This window comes from Saccopteryx leptura, chromosome 1 (assembly GCF_036850995.1).
Source record: "Saccopteryx leptura isolate mSacLep1 chromosome 1, mSacLep1_pri_phased_curated, whole genome shotgun sequence".
Lineage (NCBI taxonomy): Eukaryota > Metazoa > Chordata > Mammalia > Chiroptera > Emballonuridae > Saccopteryx > Saccopteryx leptura.
This window is the reverse complement of record NC_089503.1, coordinates 108,499,391-108,524,321: the sequence shown is the minus strand read 5'-3', so window position 1 is coordinate 108,524,321 and position 24,931 is coordinate 108,499,391. Positions and strand designations below refer to the sequence as shown.

At 46.0% G+C, this 24,931-nt stretch overlaps 1 protein-coding gene across 7 annotated transcripts in view; it reads left to right on the top strand.

Moving 5' to 3' along the window:
* Window positions 1–24,931, top strand: part of PDZD2 (PDZ domain containing 2) — a 342,143-nt gene that overhangs the window by 221,195 nt on the left and 96,017 nt on the right. The window contains exon 1 of one of the 7 annotated variants that reach the window (XM_066373879.1): window positions 1,524–1,644. The exons of the other annotated variants lie outside the window; for them this stretch is intronic. Within the exon in view, the coding sequence (XP_066229976.1) occupies window positions 1,571–1,644 (74 nt within the window). The 5' untranslated portion in view covers window positions 1,524–1,570. Of the gene's footprint in view, window positions 1–1,523; window positions 1,645–24,931 lie in introns of those variants that run through there. 7 annotated transcript variants of the gene reach the window in all.

The following is a 24,931-nucleotide window of genomic DNA, read 5'->3' as shown; positions in this document are numbered from 1 at the left end:
GCTTTGGAAAACAACACAGGTATTTTATTGTAACAGATGCAAGACCGTTTTGGCAGGGGAGCAATAAAGTCCTGGAAGGGAAACAGAAAGTTACCTCTAAGCACTGCAGGGAAGGAGGTGGCAGAGATGAAGGATGCCGTTTGGGTTTGTAATGCTAAGCTCTTTGCACAATCCTTTTCGCAGGCTAGAACTTGCTAGACTTCAGTTTCTTCCTCAAGTGAGTTGATGAATGTGCAAAGAAAATGGAACGCTGGAGCTGAGCAACGTACCTGGAGACACCTTGGTGCGTGAAGATTTCATCGGGGTCCCAGCGGCCCAACCAAACTTTGTGTGGTGGACAGCTGCTGTTTCGTAACGCTGAGGCATCAGACATTCTTATGTCTATAACTAATTAGGCATTCTTAATGAGTTTCTTTCGATCACAAAAATTTAACACTTCATCTTAAAAGTGAGTGGAGTCGGTTATTTCCAGCTCTTACTAGGAGAAACATGAGTCATCGCTATCGTGTTCTGGTGGCTTAATTAATTACATTGTTCCCTTTGGGATTTCAGAATGGGGACGAGACCTTGCTAAAAGTTTTAGTATTTTACTTCAACTGCAGCTGCACTTACTCTGAAACCTAAACAGTCTTGAAGCTGAGCTATCAAACCCTGCATGTTGTCAGCTACCGTTGTAGGTCCGGCGATAGTGAATAATACAGTGCTGCTTTTTAACATCAATTTTATTCTGATATGATTTGCTGTGATAGACTCTTGTTATGCACAGATTGACCCTCAGCCTGTGAGGTTTCCCGTGCATCCAACCTATTTTCTGTCTTATGATCATGTCTTAGACTTAGATCAGTGATTTTTAACCTTTTTGTACTTCAGAACCAGTGAAAATAGGAGAATTATTTTGGGGACCAGCTAAGGCAGAAATCACCCTGAGCATAAACAAGTTCGACTAAGATCGTTGGATCTGTAATCTTCATACAACATCAGGGTGGTTACCTCTTTTGCGGACCGGCACGGAATTTCTGGTGGACTGGTCCACGGACCGGCAGTTGCAAATCACTCTCAGATTACCAGCCCCTGAACCAGGGTGGGCAGAGAACCAGATAAAGACAACACAACTAACTCATCATAGGCTGTTTAAAATGCAAGGTTTGGACATCGTTTTCAGGTGAGCAAACCAAGGGCAGGAGAAGCTAAGTGTGAGTGACATATGTGTTGAGGAGCAGGGTTGCAAGTGGAAATGAATTCATGTGGCTCACGTGGGCCTGGGGACGTGGCTCCTTTTGAGCAAAAATCCTTATGTAACACAGTGTCTCAAATTTGTAGGTCTTCTCTGTAAACGCGTGGCCCAAACATGTTCACTTGGTTTGTTTGTGTTAGCGGAACGCCTCATTGTGTCCTAGCGACTTTGCAGTAAGAGATCAAACCCAGTGTCAGGTGATGCCCCCGTTGGGTTCCGTTTCGCCTTCGCAGCGCTTGGGTGAGCGTGAGGGAAAAGCAGCCGCCGGGCAGTGTGGCCGCCTGGCCTGTGCCGCTTTGAAATTCGGGGACAAATTGATTTTGGCTTTTTCTGAAAATGGATCTTATTTTGAGAACCACAGTTGACATGGCTGTGTTGCTTATTCTTGGCAAGAGAACTACCCCGGAGAGGTACGCGTGATCCAGGAGACAGGGCGCCTGCCCCAGGCTCCGGCGGAGCGGGAGTGTTTCAGAACTCGGTGTCAGTGATTCATGTTGAATCCACATTTGTCTGGAAGTACCTGTGCAGATGGGGGGGGGGGGGGGGGGGGGAGTCAGCTTCCTACGAAATGGGATTATTTTAGTTACTCGGTGTAATGGAATTCAGAGTGTAGCCTGACATGTCTGTTCCAGAAATATTTAGAGCCCAACCAGCCAGATTTGATCAGAGTACTTATTGAACAGCTAAGTGCTTAGCTCTGTGTTGGGAACGCGCAGAGAAGCCAGCTTGACAGAAGGCAGAAGAAGATGCAGTAGCTATCAGGGAAGGAAGTTACTTGACCTCAAAAGAAAAGAGGGAAATTTTGTCCTAAGGCCACCCGGTTGATATTTATGTAGGCCTTTACTGACCGGGAGAAAAATATGAACCCAGGACAACAGGGTTTATTCTAACCTGTCAATCACCTGGGGACCTTGATAAAACTCAGATTCATCCGCAGTAGGTCTGGGGCCCACAGCAATCCAAATAAAGGCCTGTGTTTTCCAAACTCAGGGCCAGTAGTTGTATTCAGTCTCTGTTATAGGTAATGCCTTAATTATTTTTTTTTAACTTTTTTTTTTTTTTGTATTTTTCTGAAGCTGGAAACGGTGAGAGAGAGTCAGACTTCCGCATGCGCCCGACCGGGATCCACCCGGCACGCCCACCAGGGGGCGATGCTCTGCCCACCAGGGGGCGATGCTCTGCCCACCAGGGGGCGACGCTCTGCCCACCAGGGGGCGATGCTCTGCCCCTCCTGGGCGATGCTCTGCCGTGACCAGAGCCACTCTAGCGCCTGGGGCAGAGGCCAAGGAGCCATCCCCAGCGCCCGGGCCATCTTTGCTCCAATGGAGCCTTGGCTGCGGGAGGGGAAGAGAGAGACAGAGAGGAAGGAGGAGGGGTGGAGAAGCAAATGGGCACTTCTCCTATGTGCCCTGACCGGGAATCGAACCCGGCTCCCCCACACGCCAGGCCGATGCTCTACCGCTGAGCCAACTGGCCAGGGCCAATTATTTTAACACTTGGTTGTAGCAAGAGATGTCCCAGGAAAGGGAAAGTGGGAACATCTCAAAAGACAAGCAAACTTCACTTGTTTCGGAGCGTCCTGTGTTCCATCGATTGGAGCCCAGAGTAACTGCCTGGCTGGGAAGTGAGCGTGGGGGCAGTCAGGCCTGGGGAGGCTGCCAAGGTGAAGGGCACGGTAGCAGCTGTGTCTCCCGGTGACACATGGGAATGTCTTGCCCGGGCAGCTGCTGCAGCTGCAGCCCCGGGAGGGCCAGGTGCCCGGGGAGCTGCACACCACAGCCGCCTGCCGCTGCCGCTTGGCCTGAGCACCTGATCCCTGCACGTGCGGCGTGGCCATATGCTCCGCTCGGAGAGCGCTGCGGGTGGCGTTCTTGTTCCCCAGCGGTGATTTATTAAGTGTGTCATTAGGTGATGCAAGTTGTAGATCTCGATAAGATTTTCATACACATTTGCAAATTAGAGAAAGGCCCTTTGGCAGAGGTATGAGGGGGAGAGTCACTGTACCTCCATGGCCCAAGCAGCTTTCATTAATAATCCAGGGTCCCCCCCACCCACCCCCTCCGTGCTGACCTGCTGCTGTCTAAAGGTGTGCTGCTGTCACACAGCCAACTGATGGCTTCACAGGGTGGCCACAGAGGTTTGGAAGGCCAGTTCTGTCTAAATACCAGAGGTTCTCAGCTGCCAGGGGTCTGACATGCTGATCCAACTCCCAGGAGACTGGCATCCAAAACCCAATTTATTAATTCCTAGTGAAGGAAGGATCCTTCCGGTGACTAACTGCATTACGGCCATCTTTGTTGTTTGTTTGTGTCTGCCGCGTTAGCCCTGGCTTCTCGGGAGGCAGTTCGTTGAGCATGAGGACTTAATACGGAACAAGTCTGAAGGAGTGTCCCAGAGATACAGACTCAGTGTTTGCTCAGATGCAGAGGGCTGTCTAATCCGACCCTGGCTTAGTTACCCCCCACACCACTCCAGCCCCCACCTTTCCTCTCCCCCCATTCTCTCCTCCACCATGGTCACCCACACAGTGTCCTGTCCTGCTTCAGCTGCCAGATCTCCAGGCCCTTCCTGCCCGAGGTGACGCCTGGACTGGCCCCGGAGCTTCCTGGGTCATCCTGCCCACCTGCCCATTGGTGCATCGTCTCTGCGGAGCTGTGTGTGTGCAGGGGGGGGGGGGGGCAGGAGAGACTGTGCAGGTGCACAGCTATTACAGGTGACCTTACTGTTCCTACTCTCTTTCTTGTTTGTTTTTTTAAACTCTTTCTTACTATTTCTACTTTCGGGGCCCATTCCCCGGTAGCCCCAAGAGTGGCCATTCAGCTTTGAGGAGACACAGAGGACACCTTGTGACTGGGAGAGTTCTCTGACAAGCGTGCTGTTTTATACCCCTCTCCTCAAGAGGACCCCTGTTGATCTCGGTTCGCCTGGTTCGCAGGGGGCATTTCATAAAATACAGATGGCCGGGCCCCCGCCCCAGTCTGGGTGAGGCTGCAGAGTCGTGCTTGTGAAACACGCTGCAGGAGTCGAGGAGTCCCTCTGATGGTGGCCACCTGCTGCAGAATGCTTTTGTGTCCCTGCTGTCTTCTCACCAGTGGGTAGTTGGTGACCAGGGACTTCTTTTATTTCTTATTTATACTTTTTTTTTTTTTTGCTTTAATCTTGTGTATAATGAATGTGTGTCATCTTACAAAGTAGTCTCTCTTTTCTTCAACTAAAAGGCTCCCCGGCATCTTATAATCAGCCAAATCTGAAAACCACCCCTAGAGACCCATGTGCTCAGACCCGAGGCCCTTGTTTAATGGAAACTGGGCTTCATGGCTGCCCAGGCATCAGGAGATGCCATCTGGGTTTCTGTGTGGAGACCGTACCCAGTACAGCCTCGCTGCTTTTCGGGGGCCTTGTCTCTGGATGTGACATTAGAGCAATAATAATTAATGCCCATATATGTGCAATGTGGACCAGATTTAATCCAAACATTGTCCTCAGTTCTAGCACTAAAATGTGAGTGGCTCCTGCCATCCGGACACTTCCACAGCTGACAGCTGAGGCCCCAGAATGTGTAGGAGGCCCCCTCTCTTCATTAGACCTCCTCATTCTTCAACATCTCAACTTCTCCAGCTCTAAAATAAGGATGATTTTATCTGTGCTACCTCCCTCATAAAGTTGTGAAAATCAAACAAAACAACATATGTGAAGTGCTTTGGGGGGGGGAGTACAAAGAGTTATACCATCTTTTTTTTTAAGTTTTTATTTATCAATTTTAGTAAGAGAGAAAGGGGTAGAGAGAGAGAGAGAGAAAAGAGACAAGAACATAGATCGGTTCCTATATGTGCCCTGACCAGGGATCGAACTGGCAATCTGCAATTCTTTTTTTTTTTTAATTTTTTTTTTTTTTATTCATTTTAGAGAGGAGAGGGAGACAGAGAGAGAGGAGAGACAGAGAGAGAGAAGGGGAGAGGAGCAGGAAGCATCAACTCCCATATGTGCCTTGACCAGGCAAGCCCAGGGTTTCAAACCAGCGACCTCAGCATTTCCAGGTCGATGCTTTATCCACTGCGCCACCACAGGTCAGGCGCAATCTGCAATTCTGGAGGATGCTCTGACCAACTGAGCTATCCAGCTAGGGCAAATTATATAATCTTAAAGTGGTCTCCTCATCAGCAATATTGTATTGTCCTCAAAGACTATATTTCTGCTGAGTGTCACCAAACAGAGTCACTACAGACAGAAGAAATGCTTTATGCTATTGTAACCCAATGAAAGGCTTACTTTGAAGGGGGGAGTGGAGGGAGAATTCGGATTCCCATAGAAATATATCACTTCTGAATTTCCTGATTAAAGTAGCTCTAATGGACCATTAGTGAATCATTTCACACCCTCTGCCCTTTAATGGCCACTTTCCAGCTGTGCTCTGGAGCCAGGAATATTTTGGGTGAACGAGTTGGTGCATGTAAGTCACAGGGTTTTCCTGCCTGCTCAAAGGCAAGGGCTGCTCTCACGCCTTCCCTGCTGCTCTGAGTAGCGAAAACACTTCAAGATTTGTCATTTTTATACTAGCAGGGTTTTCAGCTTTGTGTTCCAGTTTAGATTAAGAAACCGACAGATTTTAATACCTTTAAAAAGCTTCTACAAATGATCCAACAGAGAGAGATCCCTAGAACAGACAGAGCTTCGAGTTTCATTTTTCTCCCCAAGAAATGGCGCTGCTTAAGAACGAGGGAACGCAGTTCACCATAATTAACCATTATGATATTAAGCACCAAGTATGTCTCTATAGAGTTGCTTAAAGAAAACTTACAGACTTGGAGAGACAGGGTATAAATACAGTAAAATCTGAAATAAAATATAAGAAATCAATTCTAATGAAAGAAGTATGTGATTTAATGACATGACATAGATAGCATGCGTTTACTAGAGGGCCCTTCCAGCTCTGAGATCATACGATTCTATAAAAATCCCAGATTGGAATGGATGGAAAAGAGTTCATGGGAGAGGCCATTCTCCAGTTGGACCTTGACACATGGTAGGATCTGTGTAGGCAGCGAGAATGGGAAGAGAATGGGAAGTGCGTTCCCACAGGGCGAGGTTTGCAGCAGAGGCACGGGGTGTGACAGAGCTGTGTGGGCTTTGTGGGAGGAGCTATGTGCTGACAAGGAGAAGAGCGAAAGGTGAGAGTTAGTTACCCTAGACACTTGTGCATTGGTCAGATTTCCTCTGAATCAGAGGAGATTGAAAAGACTTTAGTAATACAAAATGTGATAAGTGGTTCAAGTCATTTTCATTTGTATAGAAGCCCAAATGTCAGACTAACAGTCTACATGAAAATTACCTAGAAAACTTTAGGGGATACACACACACACACACACACACACACATTTTTGCAAGAACCACGTATCCAAGAGCACATCCAGGACCATGGGCACAGAGCAGGCTCCTTGGCACACCAACACCAACACCAGTACTAGACTCCTGTGACTGGCCTCTCTGGCCTGTGGCTTCACATCACTTTCTCATGGTCTGGAGAACAAGACAGGAGCTCCCAGTGGGCCAGATCTAAGTCATGTGCCAGTGGACTGGTACCTGGGTTTAGGGACAGAGAACAAGTGTCCTTTCTTCACCACCTCCCATATAATGGGAGCTTTTCCCAAATCCAGGGATGATCAGAGGCTGGGTCACCACACACAGGTTTCTCCCTCCTTCTGTGCAGGCAAGGAAAGTGGAAGTGTATCCTCTCTGCCCACCATTGCCCCATATGTCCACATCGTTGTCTCCGCCTGCTTTTCCTCTTCTCCAGTACCTTTCCCAGATACCCCATCCTGTCGTGGGTGTGGCGGGGCTGGTAGACCACCACCTTCAGTGTGACTGGCTTACTGTTGGTCATTTCTATCCACCTAAGTCCCTCCACCCAAGCTCCCATGAAATCCAAAACCCTGCCTACAGCATCCCTGGTGGCCTCCCTGCCTCAGAAGACAGCCATTGCATCACGGGATAGCGCTAGGTGTTCGAAAGTTTGTGTCTCATAGAGCCAACTGTCTTCAACTTTATATCTTTTTCTCATGGGTGCTAATCATATATCCTGTGCCACCTTGAGGTAGATATCTCCTTTTTTTGTTTGTTTGTTTGTTTGTTTGTATTTTTCTGAAGTTGGAAATGGGGAGGCAGTCAGACAGACTCCCGCATGCACCCGACCGGGATCCACCTGGCATGCCCACCAGGGGGCGATGCTCTGCCCATCTGGGGCGTCGCTCTGTTGCAACCAGAGCCATTCTAGCGCCTGAGGCAGAGGCCACAGAGCCATCCTCAGCGCCCAGGCCAACTTTGCTCAATGGAGCCTTGGCTGCAGGAGGGGAAGAGAGAGACAGAGAGGAAGGAGAGGAGGAGGGGTGAAGAAGCAGATGGGTGCTTCTCCTGTGTGCCCTGGCCAGGAATCGAACCTGGGACTCCTGCACGCCAGGCCGACACTCTACCACTGAGCCAACCGGCCAGAGCCGATATCTCCTTTCTTCATATAATCATTCAGATGCCTGTGTATAAGACTATTATATCTCTTTTACTGCCTCTTCCTTATTATCTTCTCCAAACTAATAAGTTTTGAATGCCTGAACCAAATCAAATTCTCCACATGAAATCCTATACAAACCAGGATGATTATCTCCTCCTTTGATGTGGACAGTACACTTAATGCAGTCAAATATTGTGGTGCCTTTAGTTGGTTCTGTCAAGGAATTAGGTTGACTGTCCATGGAGACCCATAGGTTTGGACGGAAGCGATGTGGACTTGTGTAAAATACCCCATGGGATCAGATTCTGATCCGGGAGCCTGGGACCACCATCCTGGCACCAGCATTTAACACAGTTAACTTGATTCGCTTTAGGGAACAGCCACATGGCCCTGTGGAAGGACTGGGAACATGAGATCTAGGTGACCAGGAAAATGAGGAGATCCAACCCATAAGGAAGACTCAAGTTTTGTACATTTTACTTCCATTAAATAGCTCCTTGCTACATAAGCAAATACACAGCTGGCATACTATTGATGGATAGAGGATGGTATGGAGTGATAAGATGAGGGTACGGTTTGTAAGAGTATTTTTTTTCTTATATGATGAGTATGCTAAGTTTATTCATGTATAATTTGCTTACACTTTTTTTTTTTTGTATTCTCCAAAGTTAGAAGCAGGGAGGCAGTCAGACATACTCCTGCATGCACCTGACTGGTGTCCACCTGGCATGCCCACTAGGGGGTGATACTCTGCCCATCTGGGGCATTGCTCCATTGCAGCCAGAGCCATTCTAGCAGAGCCATAGAACCATCCTCAGCACCCAGGCCAACTTTGTTCCAATGGAGCCTTGGCTGCAGGAAGGGGAAGAGAGAGACAGAGAGGAAGGAGGGGGGAAGGGTGGAGAAGCAGATGGGAGCTTCTTCCATGTGTGCCCTGGCCGGGAATCGAACCCAGGACTTTCACATGCCAGGCCAACGCTCTGCCACTGAGGCAACCGACCAGGGCCCAATTTGCTTACACTTTTAAGCATAATACATTTTCCCCATTTTCAGCAGAAAGGATTAAAGAGAATATACTTAAAATATAAAATTGAAACAGTATATTAACATAAGAAAGAAACCAAAGGAAGACCTTTCTAGTTGTACCAGTCTGTAAATTCTCACAAAGACAAGTCATGTGAAGAACAATTCCATCACTCTGAAAAGTGCTCTCTTGTGGTCAGACCCCCTCCTCACCCCTAGCCTCTGGCGACCACTGCTGTGCTCTATTGTTTTGCCTTTTCCAGAATGTCACGTAATGGAATCATATTCTATGTAGCCATTTTAATCTAATACTTCCCTCTTAGAATAATGCATTTGAGATTCTTCCATGCTATTACATGTATCAATAGTCCATTCCATGTTATTACATGTATCAATAGTCCATTTCATTGCTGAGTAGTATTCCTTTTGTCTAGATACACCACAGTTGGTTTTTCATTCACTCCTTGAGTGTGCTGTTACATCAGGTAGGGATCTGTGTATCATCTCATGAGAGGTTTTCAGTCTATTGGACAAAGAAATTGGTGCTCTTGCGTGTGATCTCTGCACTTCAGTCATGTTATGTTGATATCTTTATATCTCCCAAAGTATGGAAAGAAAAATATGAAAAGTAAGGTATTATTTGTACAGAATATGTATGCTCTCTTCTTCTTTGCCCACAAGCATCAGCACTAGATTTTGTCTGTTTTGAATACAGGCTTTGTTTCTATCTCTTATTACATTTTGACACCTGTTTAAACCTTTCTTATATTTTTTGTTTGATTTTTCTTCTTAAGGAAAAATCTGGTCAAGCATCTCGAAAGAAACTCTGTCACTGTCTTAATATTATGACTTCTTTATTGAATTGTAATTATTACATAAACTAGAGTGCCAGAATTTTTAAATCTCTTTTAAAGTACTGTTTTCAGTTTAAAATTGGACTTGTTCCACTAAATATCTACAATAATAATTTTGTGATAGCTATGCCAAGAAATCTATAGTTATATCATAAACACTACATTCTGAAGTTCACAGTAGAATAGAGGAGAGGGTGATTTGAAGTAATTATGTGATAGGAATGTCTGAATTTGTAACCTCTGTACACCTTTGATTTATGATTTAGAAAGAAATAACTTTTAAAGAAAAGCTTCTTGGATTTCATAACCTCAACTGAAAATTTGTGCCAATTACAGTGTTGGAATTTTCTCTAAAGATTCCAAAAGTTGACCACTAGGGCTGGCTAGATGAATTAGTTGTTTGCTTTTTAAGGGGCAACCTTAACTTATATCACAACCACAGTTCTTGTACCTAGAAAACGGGCTTTGCAGACAGTTCTTTAAGAACAATAGATTCTGCTATCTTCCTTTCCTAGGTATATAAGTGCAATTTCCATCAAAATCTAAAAAAATTACTTTGGGGCCTTGAACAGATGCACTAAAATTTATCTGACAGTGGGGAAAGTGACTAAATATAGCTAAGAAATTTTTGGAAAAATAAGAACAATGAGGAGCATTGTTTACTGCATACAACGCTACACTTTAAAGCTGCAGTAACTCAAGCAGTATGGCACAGGAATTGACAAATGGACCAGTGGAACAGAGTAGGGAATCCCAAATAGATCCATATGTGTCAGGAAATTTGGTGTATGAGAAAGAGGCATTTCAAAACTGGAGGATAGATGACCATCTGTTGAATGAAGGTTATTGAAATAGCTAAAACCTTTTAGAGAAGAGTAGACAGTTAGGTACTGCCTTTAAATACATAAAGGAATGACAGATAGGATAAAGAGCTAAACATAAAACTAAAATCTGTGAAAGTATGAATAAAAACAGAAGAATATTTTCTAGGGTGGGGAAGTCCCCAAGACTATAAAGTCAGGAAGTCAGAAAGAAGACTATATGTTAAGTGGTCGGCAAACTCATTAGTCAACAGAGCCAAATATCAACAGTACAGTGATTGGAATTTCTTTTGAGAGCCAAATTTTTTAAACTTAAACTATAAAGGTAGGTACATTCCTTATCAAGGTAGCACCCACACATGGTATTTTGTGAAAGAACCACACTCGGGGTCAAAGAGCCGCATGTGGCTCGCGAGCCGCAGTTTGCCAACCACTGTCAATGGACAACAATGCACAAATAAAAGCTGAAAGTCAAGTTGTGGGATGGTTTCAGAAGTGATGTGAAGGAGTGATTTTTACATTTTACTCCATACTTTACCAGTTTTCTGTAGGAACGTAGTCACGAACTGCATACTTTTCTCAATGTGGTTACCCCAGCATGTAGACCGTGGCAAATAAGCATATAAATTATAGTAGCTATTACTGTTCTTAAACCCCTTTCCTCACTTACAGTGATTCACATTTAGAATATGTGACTTCGTGTCTAAATGTGTTTTTGTAAAATTCCCTTATGTTTTGGAAATCAGGATTCAATTCTGTTGTTAAATGCATAGTGACTGTTGGCTTCCAGTGTGCATAGGAATACACTCCACTCTGGGGAGCATGGGGAAGAGGCAGGAACAAGAGCTTGTAAAGGGGCCATGAACCTGCTTTAAGCTATGTATACACAATCCTGTTGATTGACATGGGGTACATGTGAAAACCACTAGGGACCAGCTTGTTACAAAGTTCTATCAAGTGCTAAGTTGAGTGTGATCAGCCCATGGCCAGGTACTGGAGGATGCCTAAGATCTGTGCCCTGTGGAACTTCTAGAGAGGACCTGCCTTCTCCAGCAGTGGGGAAGAGGTGAAACAGGGAGCCCCGCATTGGTAGATAGATGTTTCTGGAAACTTTCCCAGTCCTCTTGCTCCTTTGAAACAGGCCTCTTTCTGGCTGAGCCCATGCTCTGAGCTGGGGGGATTCACATGTGCTGTAGCAGAATGCCAGGTTAGAAGGTTGGCATTCTCTTACTAAGAGGGTAGATGACCTCTCCTGGGGCTATAGTGGAATCGACTTTCCCTGAGCATATTGCCAGGACCCTGGGACCAGTTGCCCAGCATTGTTGTCTTCATTGTGTGGGTTTTAAGTCCTTCCCTTCACTGGGGGGATTTTTATATGTATTTAGTTGACTCTCTACAGGTCTCCTAGGGGACTAGGATATAGTCAGTGTGAAAATTTCTATTGCAATTGTACACCTCATGCTTTTCATCTAACTATCATTTAATTCTCACAGTAATCCATTTCAGTTGTGGGAACTAAGACCAAAAAAGAAAAAAAAAAGCAAAGAAAAATAAGTACATAATTTACTTTAAGGTCAGACAACTGGTAAGTGAAGAACCTGGATTCCAACCCAGGTCTGCCAGGCTCCCACACCTGCATCTGTTCACGAAGTGCTGGATCTGTTCCAGCCCATTCCCAGTGGCCATCGCACACCCTTCTTGCAGCACAGGGAGAATTCTGGAAGATCTTCCTGGCCAGACTTCAGCTAGTACCTAAAACAGCAGGTTTAGTATCTCTTGGACCTCTGTGCAGGCAGAGGAGGGAGCACCGGACCAGGAGTCCAGATGAGTCCCGTGAGGCTCTTTCATCTCTGTTCCTACATTTCTCACTTACACTCTGGATGCTTGCTTCTTCTGACCTCCTCACAAGTTTGTAGTGGTCAGATAGGGATCATACTACTACTCCTAGTGACTCTAGTCTATGGGATGTGCAGGCTTATACTATAGTAAAGCAGTACTAATAGTAACGAGGGTACTGAACTGTCCTGTCTTATGTGTAACCTCAGCAGTTCTGAGGTCTTTTATCCCTCCGCAGATAACATAGCCAAGCACTATTCCCCTACATATAAGGCTGTAAATCCTTATAGGATGATGTTTGGAGTAGCAAAGAGGGCAAGTAGCCCTGTTAGATGAAGGTACCCATTAGAAATATGGGCATATCTTAAAGAAGATATAGTGGGATTCCTCCTTTCACAAAAAAATTTTAGGTGGAGTCTGAGCAATGCAAATGACCTAAGTCTTTTTTTCTTTTATTTTTTTCACTCTTTTTTGATATGGATTTTAGAGCAAGGAAGGGGGAGAGAGAGAGAGAGAAGCATCAATTTGTTGTTCCACTTATTTATGCATTCAGTGGTTGATTCTTGTATATGACCTGACTGGGGATCGAACCCACAACCTTGGCATTTTGGGGAAAGGCTCTAGCCAACTGAGCTACCTGGCCAGAGCAAGTCTTTATTATTATTATTTTTTATTATAATTAACATAAGGTATTATATTAGTTTTAGGTATACAACTTAGTGATTCAACATTTGTATATCCTAAGATTTACAACAAACCTAGTGACCACCTGTCACCATACATAGTTATTAGGATGTTATTAACTCTACTTCCTATGCTATACATTATTACATCTTCATGACTTATTTTATACTGGAGGTTTGTACTTCTTAGTCCCCGTTCTCTACTCCCTTCCAGCAACCATCAGTTTGTTCTCTGTTATCTGAGTTTGTTTCTGTTTCATTTTGTCTATCTGTTTAGAAGTCTTTCATTCTGCTACGTAACACATCTGTCCATGCTCGGTTGGCAAGATGGCGGCCCATCGCCCGTGCTATAAGAAAAGGAAGAAGCCACTGCCAAGTTCAAACATGAGTGCGCAAAACCTGTCAGAGGGTAGAAGGATGTACAAAGAGGAAACTGAGTTTGTTTCAAAGTTTAGGGTTCTTTAGAGAGCAGTGTGAAACATGGATAATACACATTGACATCTTTATTGGGTTTTTTGCTTTTTAAAAAATCCTCTGAAGTAAAAAAAAAAAATCCTCTAAAGTGTGTTTAGTGAGGAGGAAGGCTGAACTGACAGCACAGTTAATGCCTGCTGGCTCTGACCCAGGGGGAAATCACCAAGCAGTGGTTCCAGCTCTGTGAAGCTCACGAGACCATGAGAACCCACCTGTAGGCAGGAGGGCCTTGTGTCACAGACTATGTGTTACCGACAACTGGCAAAGGTGTTTGTTTCATGGAACACTCTTGTTGTTAAAGGTGGTCATGGAGTCAACTTCAGATCTATTGCTGAAAATCAGAAAATAAAATAATTGCTTAAACATTTTCCCTCCAAAATGGCTTGAGAACCTCTAAATGGGTGAGTACTGAACAACAGGAGAACAGTTGGTGTTCTCATGGCTCAGTGATCAGTTCAGCCACCACAGTGGTTCTGCCCATTGTATGGTCCTACAGTCATTTTTCTGCCTGGTAATCTTTGCTGAGTCTCTGATGAGTCAGTCATGAAAACTGAGATGCACAGGACACTGGTGATTCACATTAATGAGGAGCGTAACAGTGATTGTTCTCCTCAGGATGATCTCCACTAGATCTTCAAGTGACATTCATCTAATCAAGATCCATACATAGCAGCCATGTCTTGTTTGAGCCAGTGTAGGAGCTGCTATTTATTGGAACAAAGACTACGTATTCACCCCTGCAATGTATTGTTTGAGGAAAAGTGATTACAGGTTGTAGCTAGAAATCTCTCATCTTGTCATCTAGATTCCAAACATCTACTTTAAAAATACACCAGGACATTTTATATGATTCAAATGCAAAAATTCTTAACATCCAAGAATTAAAACAGCAGGAGTCTTTTGTTCTGTCTTGTTTTTTACTATTCTTGATTCCATAGATAACTCAAGGTAATTTTTTCTCTGTATTTTAAAATACATATTTTAAATACTTTAATGATACATACTATTAAATTTTTTAAATGATGTATGAGTCAGTAAGTCATCTTCATATGGATTAATCTGAAGCAAATGAAACGGTGTGCATCACTAGTGAAATTGGGATATTCATCTTGATAGTTTTAAAGGTTGTATTAAAAGAGGTTTTAAAGTACTTTGCTAGCATATCAATACATTTATTTAAAATCACTTGGCTAGGCCCTGGCCGGTTGGCTCAGTGGTAGAGCATCGGCCTGGCATGCAGGGGTCCCGGGTTCGATTCCCGGCCAGGGCACACAGGAGAGGCACCCATCTGCTTCTCCCCCCTCCCCCTCTCCTTCCTCTCTGTCTCTCTCTTCTCCTCCCACAGCCGAGGCTCCATTGGAGCAAAAGATGGCCCGGGCGCTGGGGATGGCTCCTTGGCCTCTGCCCCAGGCACTAGAGTGGCTCTGATCGTGACAGAGCGATGCCCCAGATGGGCAGAGCATCACCCCCTGGTGGGCAGAGTGTCGCCCCCTGGTGGGCGTGCCGGGTGGATCCCAGTCGGGCGCATGCGGGAGTCTGACTGTCTCTCCCCATTTCCAGCTTCAGAAAAATGCAAAATAAAATAAAATAAAATCACTTGGCTATATAACCATGCAAAACATCATTAAATTATTTTAAACAGGTCTTGAAGGGTTTCTTTTTATTTATTTATTTATTGGTCTTGGAGGTTGTACAAGATTGCATCTTATTGTGAAGGAAGTTCAAGAGTCAAAAAGTCTTAGAAGAGCTAAAGAGAGGGAAGGAAGCTATGTCCATTACCTTGGGCTGCCACACCAAGTGCCACACATTCAATGGCTTAAAACAACAGAACTATATTTCCTCATGGTTCTGGAGACTACTGGTCCAGGCAGAGTCAGTTCCTTCCAGAGGCTCTGAGGGCGAAGGTATCTAGTGCCGCTCTGAGCTCGTGGGCAGTCCCAGCGTTCCTCGTCTTGTAGACCGAGCACTCCGGTCTCTACCTTCATCTGCACATCACCTTCTTCTCTGGGCCCCTGTTCTTTTCTGTCTCCTGTAAGGACACTTTCATTGAATTTAACTCTCACGGTAATTCAGTATGTTCTCATCTCAATCCTTAATCTATTACATCTGCAAAAGACACTATTTCCAAATAAGGTAGCATTCCGAGGTTCCAGGTGGACATCAATTGGCCGGGTGGTACTCACTATTTAGCCCAGGGGCCTCCCATGGTTAAACTCTTAGCCCAGGGTCTTAGACATAATCTTCTTTTTTTGTTTTGTTTTGTATTTTTTCAAAGTGAGAAACAGGTGGGGGGGCAGACAGACAGACTCCCATATGTTCCCAACTGGGACCTACCTGGCATGCCCACCAGGGGGTGATGCTCTGCCCATCTGGGGCTTTGCTCCTTTGCAGCTGGAGCCATTCTAGTGCCTGAGGCAGAGGCCATGGAGCCATCCTCGGCACCAGGGCCAACTTGCTCCAATGGAGCCTTGGCTGCGGGAGGGGAAGAGAGAGACAAGAGAGGAAGGAGAGGGGGAGGGTGGAGAAGCAGATGGGTGCTTCTCCTGTGTGCCCTGGCCAGGAGTTGACCCTGGGACTTCTACACACCAGGCCAATGCTCTACTGCTGAGCTAGCTGGCCAGGACCTAGACATAGTCTTCTTAACTTCTGCCTGGACCCTGTCTCCTCTCCCCTCAAATCCAAACTGCACGCTTCCCCCTGTTCCCAGACTAGCTAGCTTCTGCTGGATCTCCAACCCTTGGTTCTTAGGAGAACCTTGCCTGTGCAAATCCACTCCCAAAGCAGGCCAGTCCCTCTTTATTTATTTATTTATTTATTTACTTACTTACTTATGTACTTACTTATTTATTTCGGTAACAGTTTATATTCAATATTATTTTGTATTAGTTTCAGGTGTATAGCGTAGTGGTTGGATAATTGTATACTTTATAAAGTATTTCCCCTGATGTTTCCAGTACCCACCTGGCACCATACACAGTTATTACAATATTATTGACTGTACTCCCAATGCTGTACTTGATATCCTCGTGACCAGTTTGTGACCACCAATCTGTACTTCTTAAACCCTTCACCTTTTTCACCCAGTCCCCCGTCCCCTCTGCTTTGACAACCATCCACCTGTTCTCTGTGTCTATAAGTCTGTTTCTATTTGGTTTGTTTATATTGAGTGTATGTATAAGCGAAATTGTGTGGAATTTGTCTTTCTCTGACTGACTTATTTCAGTTAGCATCGTACCCTCTAGGTCCATCCATGCTGTTGCAAATGGGAAGATTTCCTTTTTTAGGGCTCACTAGTATTCAGTTGTGTAAACACCACAGCTTGTTTGTCTGCTCATCTGTTGATGGGCGGTTGGGTTGCTTCCATAGCCTGGCTACTGTAAATAACACTGCAGTGAACATAGGGGTGGATATGTCCTTCTGAATTAGTGTTTTGGGCTTTTTTCAGATATACACTCAGAAGGGGAATCTCTGGCTCATAAGGCAGCTCCGCTGTTGATATTTTGAGGAAACTCCATACTGTTTTCCACAGCAGCTGCACCAATCTGCATTTCCACCAGCAGTGCACGACCAGTCCCTCTTTTAGAAGTTTCTGAAGTAACCTGTGCTTCTTTCAAAACATTCTTCATATAGTTAATATCACTTAAAAATAAATTTTTATTTTTTCATTATTTAATATATGAATTTTTTCTATTTTTATTAGGTATTTACCTAATCACAGTTATTTTAATAGCCTCTTATGTATTACTATTTTTTCTCATATAACAGTTTATTTAAATAATATAACTCATATAGTTAATTATATCATTGACGCATGAATTTTTTGAATAAGTTACAGGTTGATTGTGAAATCTGTGAGGACAAGGTCCGACGACTGCCTTCTTCACTGCTTTGCCAGTCCTGAGCCCAATGCCTGCGCTCAGTTTTTGTACCTATTTTCTTTATATCATCTCCTTAATTTTCAGAGAAAAGTGTTCTTTGGCACAAGACTGAATCCCTTCCTGATCTGCTGTTGAGTGCCCTCCCCAGACCTTGGGCATAGGGGCTGGGGCCACCCCTGGAGCCCTCTGCGTCCTCAGCCGCCCCACCTGGCTGTGGGGGTGGGGCCGGTCTATTGGGCTCGGTGGTGACTGAGGATGAGGATGACCCTGCGCAGTCTTTCAATCTGAGGTGACGCGTTTCAAATACAGCTTCCATAAGCGATCCTATTGGGATTGAAGGAAAGAATGCAACCTGACAACTCACTTTTCTTATTTTTGTTTCCTCCCCGTTGCTTTTTTTCCTTTCCATCCTTCACCTCTGCCCCAGGGGGAGAGAGAATTGGGACATCTAAACTTTGAAAAACATACATTTTCTTCAGTCGAGGTCTGCAGACTCTCTGAGCCTTTTGAAACAGTTTAAAGTGAGAGGCTGCCTGGGATTTAGTCACATACTTATTTACATATTTTCAAAGATGTTTTGAATGAAATTGAACCTGAAAAGCTTTGTGCCTGAGCATGGAGATCCAGTTGGGTATGGAAATTTCCCCCAGATCTGCTCTGTCACTTAACTGCTTCCCCTGAAGTCATAGCTGGGATCCTCTGTCTCCTTTTGCTCAAAGCACTGGGTGGAGCCCTTAGGAAGCAGGTGGAGGCAATAACATGGAAATCCTTTGAGGAATTTAGACAGCGCCGGGTAAATAAATAAATCTCTTCTTGATGTTCTCAGTAAGCCAGAGAGCTAAGTTTAAAAGACTGCAGAAAGTCTCTTTAGGAGGAAATCACTGAAGAGGACTCAGGATTAACAAGAGAAAGAAAGAAAGAAAAAAAAAAACCCTAGTAATGGAGTGTCACTGTGTTCTGGACAACACTTGCTCCCAGTCTTTCCTGGAGCCCATGTCCAGCACGTTAAGTGTCTTGTGAATTGGGTACCCGACCCCTGCCCCAGGATTTCCATCCTCAAAGAACTCCTGGCTGGGTGAAACTTGCACCCCAGCTCAGGGAGCTGGAACAAGCAGAGGTGTCCTTTTTTTTTTTTTTTTTTTTGTATTTTTCTGAAGCTGGAAACGGTGAGGCAGTCAGACTCCTGCATGAGCCCGACCGGGATCCACCCGGCACACCCACCAGGGGCGATGCTCTGCCCCTCCGGGGCGTCGCTCTGTCGCGACCAGAGCCACTCTAGCGCCTGGGGCAGAGGCCGAGGACCCATCCCCAGCGCCCAGGCCATCTTTTGCTCCAATGGAGCCTCGGCTGCGGGAGGGGAAGAGAGAGACAGAGAGGAAGGAGAGGGGGAGGGGTGGAGAAGCAGATGGGTGCCTCTCCCGTGTGCCCTGGCTGGGAATCGAACCCGGGACTTCCTCACGCCAGGCCAACACTCTACCACTGAGCCAACAGGCCAGGGCCAAGCAGAGGTGTCCTTTTATCACTGAGAAATGTTTATGAGCTGAAATGGAATGGGCCCCCAGAGGAAAGCTCTCGTGCACTTCTCCCCTAGAGATGTGAGGAGGTCCCCTGGTCAGTGCTCTGATTCCTTCCCGCCTCCAGATTCTGTGTGCCGTTCAAGAAATAACTTTTGGGGGTGTTTGTTTTCCCAGGCAGCTCATGGCTCTGATTTTGTGTTTTGGATGCTTTCCGTTTGCTCTGAGTAGGAGAGTTCCAAGTCTAGTGTGTGCCGTCTGCCAGCGATTTCCTGTTGAGAACTCTTGGTAAGGAAGTGGGTTCCTGATAGTTTCAAACATGCTTGTAACTCAGATGCCCCCACCTGCTTGTACACCGTACAGAAGCAGAGGAACCGGCTCTTCATGCTGGGAATGTTTTCCCCTGGACTACAAATCGTGTGTCTGCAGAGACCCTCCAGACATTTAAAAAAATCACACTGTTGCCTATCTCATGGCATTGTGATATGCTGAAACATTTTCTTTTTCTTTTTTTTTTTTTTTTTTGTATTTTTCTGAAGCTGGAAACGGAGAGAGACAGACAGACTCCCGCATGCGCCCAACCGGGATTCACCTGGCACGCCCACCAGGGGGCGATGCTCTGCCCCTCCGGGGCGTCGCTCTGCTGAGACCAGAGCCACTCTAGCGCCTGGGGCAGAGGCCAAGGAGCCACCCCCAGCGCCCGGGCCATCTTTGCTCCAATGGAGCCTCGCTGCGGGAGGGGAAGAGAGAGACAGAGAGGAAGGAGAGGGGGAGGAAACATTTTCTATTAAAACAACCAGGCTTTGGAAACGCCTGCCTCAGAAGAGTGAAAGGTCCCTTGTGAAGGAGGCAGCTGAGGGAACCAAAGGGAAGGATTGTCATCCAGATATTTGGATAAATAGAGGAAAGGTAGGTCAGGGAGAAGTGCATGCTGGGAGGGACAGGCTCTCTCCTTGCACACACGTGTGTCTGATTTATTCGTAGCAGTTGCTTATACCCGTGTGAGCAGCCCACATACTTTACAAAACATTCAGGGGTCAGACCGTGTCGCAGCTTGGTGGGACGAGCAGCCTCCCAGACTCCACCCTGAGTTCTGGGGCAATTCCAGCACCTCTGGGACCATCTGCAGGGTTCAGGTCAGGCCAGAGAGCTTGTAATTGCTCTGGGAGCTGGGAGCCTGACCCTGGCCAGTGGACATGGAAGTGAAACAGGAGGCCGCCGTCAGTCTCTGTGTTGAAAGACATCTGTCTCAGCTCTCTGGCAAACACGACGGCGGCAGGTGGCCAGATTCTGTGCTGATCGTCCACACTAGCCTGATCCTCTGGCACACCTACACACACTCAGCTCAATGACATAGGCCCATGAGACCCTCAAAGTGCCTCTCTGCCTCAAAGGGGCCAGACAGGCTCTGTGTTTTCAGATCTTTAGTTTTTGAATCCTTTTCTGACTTTCTGCAGGTCCCTGTGGATTTGCTTTTTCCAGGGACTCCTTTTCCCTGACTTCACTGTGGCTCTTTCCACCCCATTCTGACACAGAATCAGCTTTGACCACTCTGTTCTGTGAATTCGCCTTCCCAGGATTTCAGTCCGAACGATAGCTGCAGACATGTTTAACTGGCTGACCTATAACTACCTAGCGGATTTCCAAAAGGAAAAGGAACTGTCGTTTATTGCTATCTATTATGTATCGGGTGGAGACCAGCCTGCATAGTTAGTTCATTGTCCCATTCACTCCTCCCCCAAACCCCACAGATGCAAGACACTAGGGGACTTGTCTCTGAGGTTGTGTCCTGCTCAGAGGGCCCACATGGCGATGCAACACCCGAACCAAGTGTACTCTTGCTACAATATCAACGCTATCCAAATATATCCAAAGTTGATTTGGAGAGAATTTTGGTGAAGCTGTTTAGGTATTGAGAGTCCCCATCAGCGCCCTCTGCTGTTGGTCTTTTCTGATACCACGTCAACAGACTTAAAGGAAATCTTTGTGAATACCATTCATTCTGCTTGACTTCTCAAGAATGCTCCGCTGCTGCTACACCCAGAGTAGTTGAGTCCTGGTGATTTCTGACAGGTCTTTTTCTTTTCTTTCTTTCTTTCTTTTTTTTTTCCCCCCCGCTACTGTTATTTTCTATCATCTCCTTTGGGGGAAATACTTTGCTATTCTCATTATATTGTCCTGTCTCACCTGGGGCCCTCCAGGAAGTGGATGCTGAGTTAGAACTAAGAGTGCAGATGTCTGTTGAGATAACCCTTGTGGCAGGAACAGGGAGGAAGCAGGACTGGGCAGGGGGCACACCGTGCTGCTGACCTGATCCAGGGGGTCCCGGAGCTCTGAAGCAGAGCTTGTCCTCCCCTGGGTGGAGGTGGCCAGCCTCATCTCCCCACCTGATCACCACTGGCCAGGGATCGCTCCAGGAGAGCATGACCTTGACTTGGAAGTTCTGAGGAAGCTCACAGCTGGCGGTCATGAGCTGACTAGCTCCTCACCAACCGGACAGCAAGCCCTTAGTTGAAGGGGTATCTAAGTGGTACTTCAGCCCAGGAGTTTGCTTGCTTCCCCCTTACTCTGATTTCTGTTGGCCCATCACTACCTGACAGCACATTACTTTCTAAAAGAACCCATAGGAACAATGGGGATCAGATTAACTCACCTCTTACTTACGACCAGAGGATGTGCTGGTGTGCAGACGGCCTGCAGTCGGGAGGGGCGGTTCAGTGTGGAGGGAGAGGTGTCCTGCGCACAGCTCGGCTTGAGGAGCGCTGGTCTGGACTCGGGGCCCGTGTGGGGGCGGTGAGGGAGGACAGATGTCTGAGCACCAGAGTGCACCTGAAGGGAGAGGCCAGCCTTGGAGCGGCCTATCCTCTGTCAGCCATTTTGTTTGGCCGTGGCTGGACTGAGGCCTGGTTGGTCCCTTAGTCCTCTGACTTCAGGTAATCTGAGCAAGCATTGCCTCTACTTTTGCAGAACTCTTGAGGACGGTCTCAAGCTCACGGTTGAGATGGGTTGGGGCAGTTGGCCACTTGCACCACACCCTGAGAAACCAGCTCACCCTCCCAAATACTCACCTGCCTGAAAATACCTCGTTTTCCCTAAGGCCCTATTTTAATGGGTGTGGGACATATTTTGGGTGTTAACATGCCACTAACATGGTGTTAATGTGGGGAGAGGCCTCTTGGCTGATTTGAGTCCTTCTTCTGGATCCAAACCTGGTCCTAATAAACAATACAATGGGACTTGACCACAATGAGTCCCAAGGTCATTGCCTGGGTTATTTATAATCAGATGGAATTCTGAATCTCAGCTCCACCCATAGCAGCTCTGTGACCTTGGGCAAGGTAATGTCTTTAAGCCTTAGTTTTCTCGTTTCTGAAAGATGGATCATAATGTCGACATTTAATGGGGTTTTAGATTGAAATGAGGTGATATATGTGTGTAGTTAACTCAGTACACAGCATGTAGTTACAGCTTAATCAATATTGGTACCTGTCCCGCTAGTCTGTTATAACTCATGTTAGTTTTTGGAGCTTCTAATATAAACACACCATTAAAAGCAAGCTTTGCATTTTTGTATCAAAATATGTGCTGTGCATTCAATAATTTACAGTTTCTTCAGTGCTTCACTTACAGTTATTTTAAAAATCCCAGGAGATAAATACGCATGTCTCTGCATTTTTTTTTTTTTTATCTGAACATAGCTAAGAACCAGAGGTCACAGAGATACTCCATGATGTCACGGACACAATTGGTCAACAGACACTTGAAGAATATACTGATTGGATGCCAAGATATAAAAGTTGTTCTGTCCACATCTGTAAGGACTTGGCTCATCTGTTTTCCTAGGCTGGAGTTCTGTTGATTTGTCTTCTTTGTCACTGAAGTTCTCCAAACCAGTGAGAGTCCTAGAGGATCAAGCAAGATGAGTAAACCACAGGGAAAATATCCAACACATCCCACTTCTTAGAAGCACCTTTTGCTTGGAGAGGAAGGTTATAAAACTTAGAAATGAACCTTAACAGATGACGAGCCCTGTTCAGCCAACCATGCCTGCCAGAGAACCTTTGTGAAGAAAGAGAAGAGAACCAGAATCAGGTTCCTGAGTGCACCGTGTACTGTAGAAGAGACTCCAGGTAGGGCAGGGTTGGTTCTACCATGCACTAGGGCACGTTGACGGGAGGGAGTCGTTTTGCAATTCCGTAAGTGTCCTTTCTCTGCTGACTTCAAAAAGGGGAAAGAAACTCAGAGAAGAAGCCCTCTCTTTTGATGGAAGCTGTTTTGACATAAGTGAAACCAGTCTTGGCACGAGGTGGGGACGTGCTATGGCCAAGCCGACGGAACAGACAGACCGCTGAAGGGTTGAAACGAGCTGGGGAAATTGTTTCAAGACGGAGCTGGAGCCACTTGAAAGGGGAGGGAACCGGAGGGTACAGACGTTGCGTCGATGCTTGAGTGTGTGAGCAGCATTCTGTGCGTCCTGAGAGACACAGACTCACCCGAGTCTCCCTTTATCGTCACATCCGGGGAAGGGGGGTGAGGGTGGCCTGCTTTTGAATGGTGCGGTGCCGGCTGGTTGTGAACTCTCAGATTTCGCTGGTTTGGGAGAAATGGGAGCAGAAAGGGAGAGTGTGTGTGTGTTATTTTTCGGAGCTTTCACTGTGGAGAAATCAGGGAGATGTGGCAGGGGCAATACGGGTCATTTTTGACAGACACATTTTTCAGGGCTTGGTGACGTTGAGGTCAGGAAATAAATTCAGCATAATCTTTGGGACATGGTCTGCCTTCCATTATCCTTGAGTGTTCACAGTAGCCTCTTCCAAGGAGAGCCCAAGGGCAACACCATCCGTGGGAAAGCGCGGGTACCGCCATCAGAAGGGTCAGAAAGGGACCCGGCAGGGCTGGGCGGGGGGCTGTCAGCCAGGGCAGTGGGTGACCTGGCTTTCTGTGACCTGGCCTCTTTTCAGCTTCAGAGGCAAGTCATAGCAAAGACCTCCGCCGTGTGAATTGTCTTTGGCTAGGACATAGGGGAGGAGTGGAGCTTCATTAGCACCCAACCAGGCAAAGTGCAAAAGAGACTTTGGGTCCAGTAGACCCTGGTATTCCATCCTAGATAGAAATAACATGAAGAAAATTTAAAAAAAGAAATGCAGGTGATATGAGTGCACAGTGACATGAATATATAGTAGTATATACTACAGAGTAGCATATACACTGTTCCCTTAACATGGTATTTAGAACCTTTGCATAGTTAGAGTTAATGAGGAAAGCCTTCCTTTTGAAGCAGAGTTGGTTTAAGATGATACTGGAACAGTGGGAAGAATTGAGGAGACCAGCTGGGAAAGAATGCCTAGTGAGGTCACATGAGGAACTTCGATGGTCAAGGGGCTACCTGGGTGTCCACAACCTAAACCGGAAGGAATGGTGGGGATTGGCCGGGATAATTAAGGAGAAGGGATGGACGAGATGCTAGCAGGGCCATGAGGAGTAGTTCCCCCGGATAACTGGGTGTGATCTGAGAAAGATATCAAAAGAACATGTTGCATGAATCAAGATTTTGTAGGGAGTAAATGACAGAGAGGATGCAGAGGAGTTAAAGTCTGATGAGTAAAGACCAACCAAAAAGAAGTTCCTTGTAAGAGGCAAGACAGTGTATTATAGAATTGTACACTTGAAACCTATGTAATTTTGTTAACCATTGTCACTCCAATAAATTCAATACTTGTTTTTTCTTAGTGAGAGAAAGAAAGAAAGAGATAAGAAGCATCAACTCATAATTGTGTCACTTTTAGTTGTTCATTGATTGCCTCTCATACGTGCCTTGACCTGGGCGGGGGCTCAAGCTGAGCCAGTGACCCCTTGCTCAAGCCAACTACCATGGAATCATGTCTATGATCCCACACTTAAGCCAGCAACCCCACTTTCAAGCTGGATGGCCCACAGTCAAGCTGGTGACCTCAGGATTTTAAACTTGGGAATTCAGCATCCTAGGTCAGTGCTCTATCCAATGCTCCACCACCAGTCAGGCAAAAAAATTTTTTTAAAAGAAGACAGGAGCCTGACCAGGTGGTGGCACAGTGGATAGAGCATCAAACTGGGATGCAGAGAACCCAGGTTT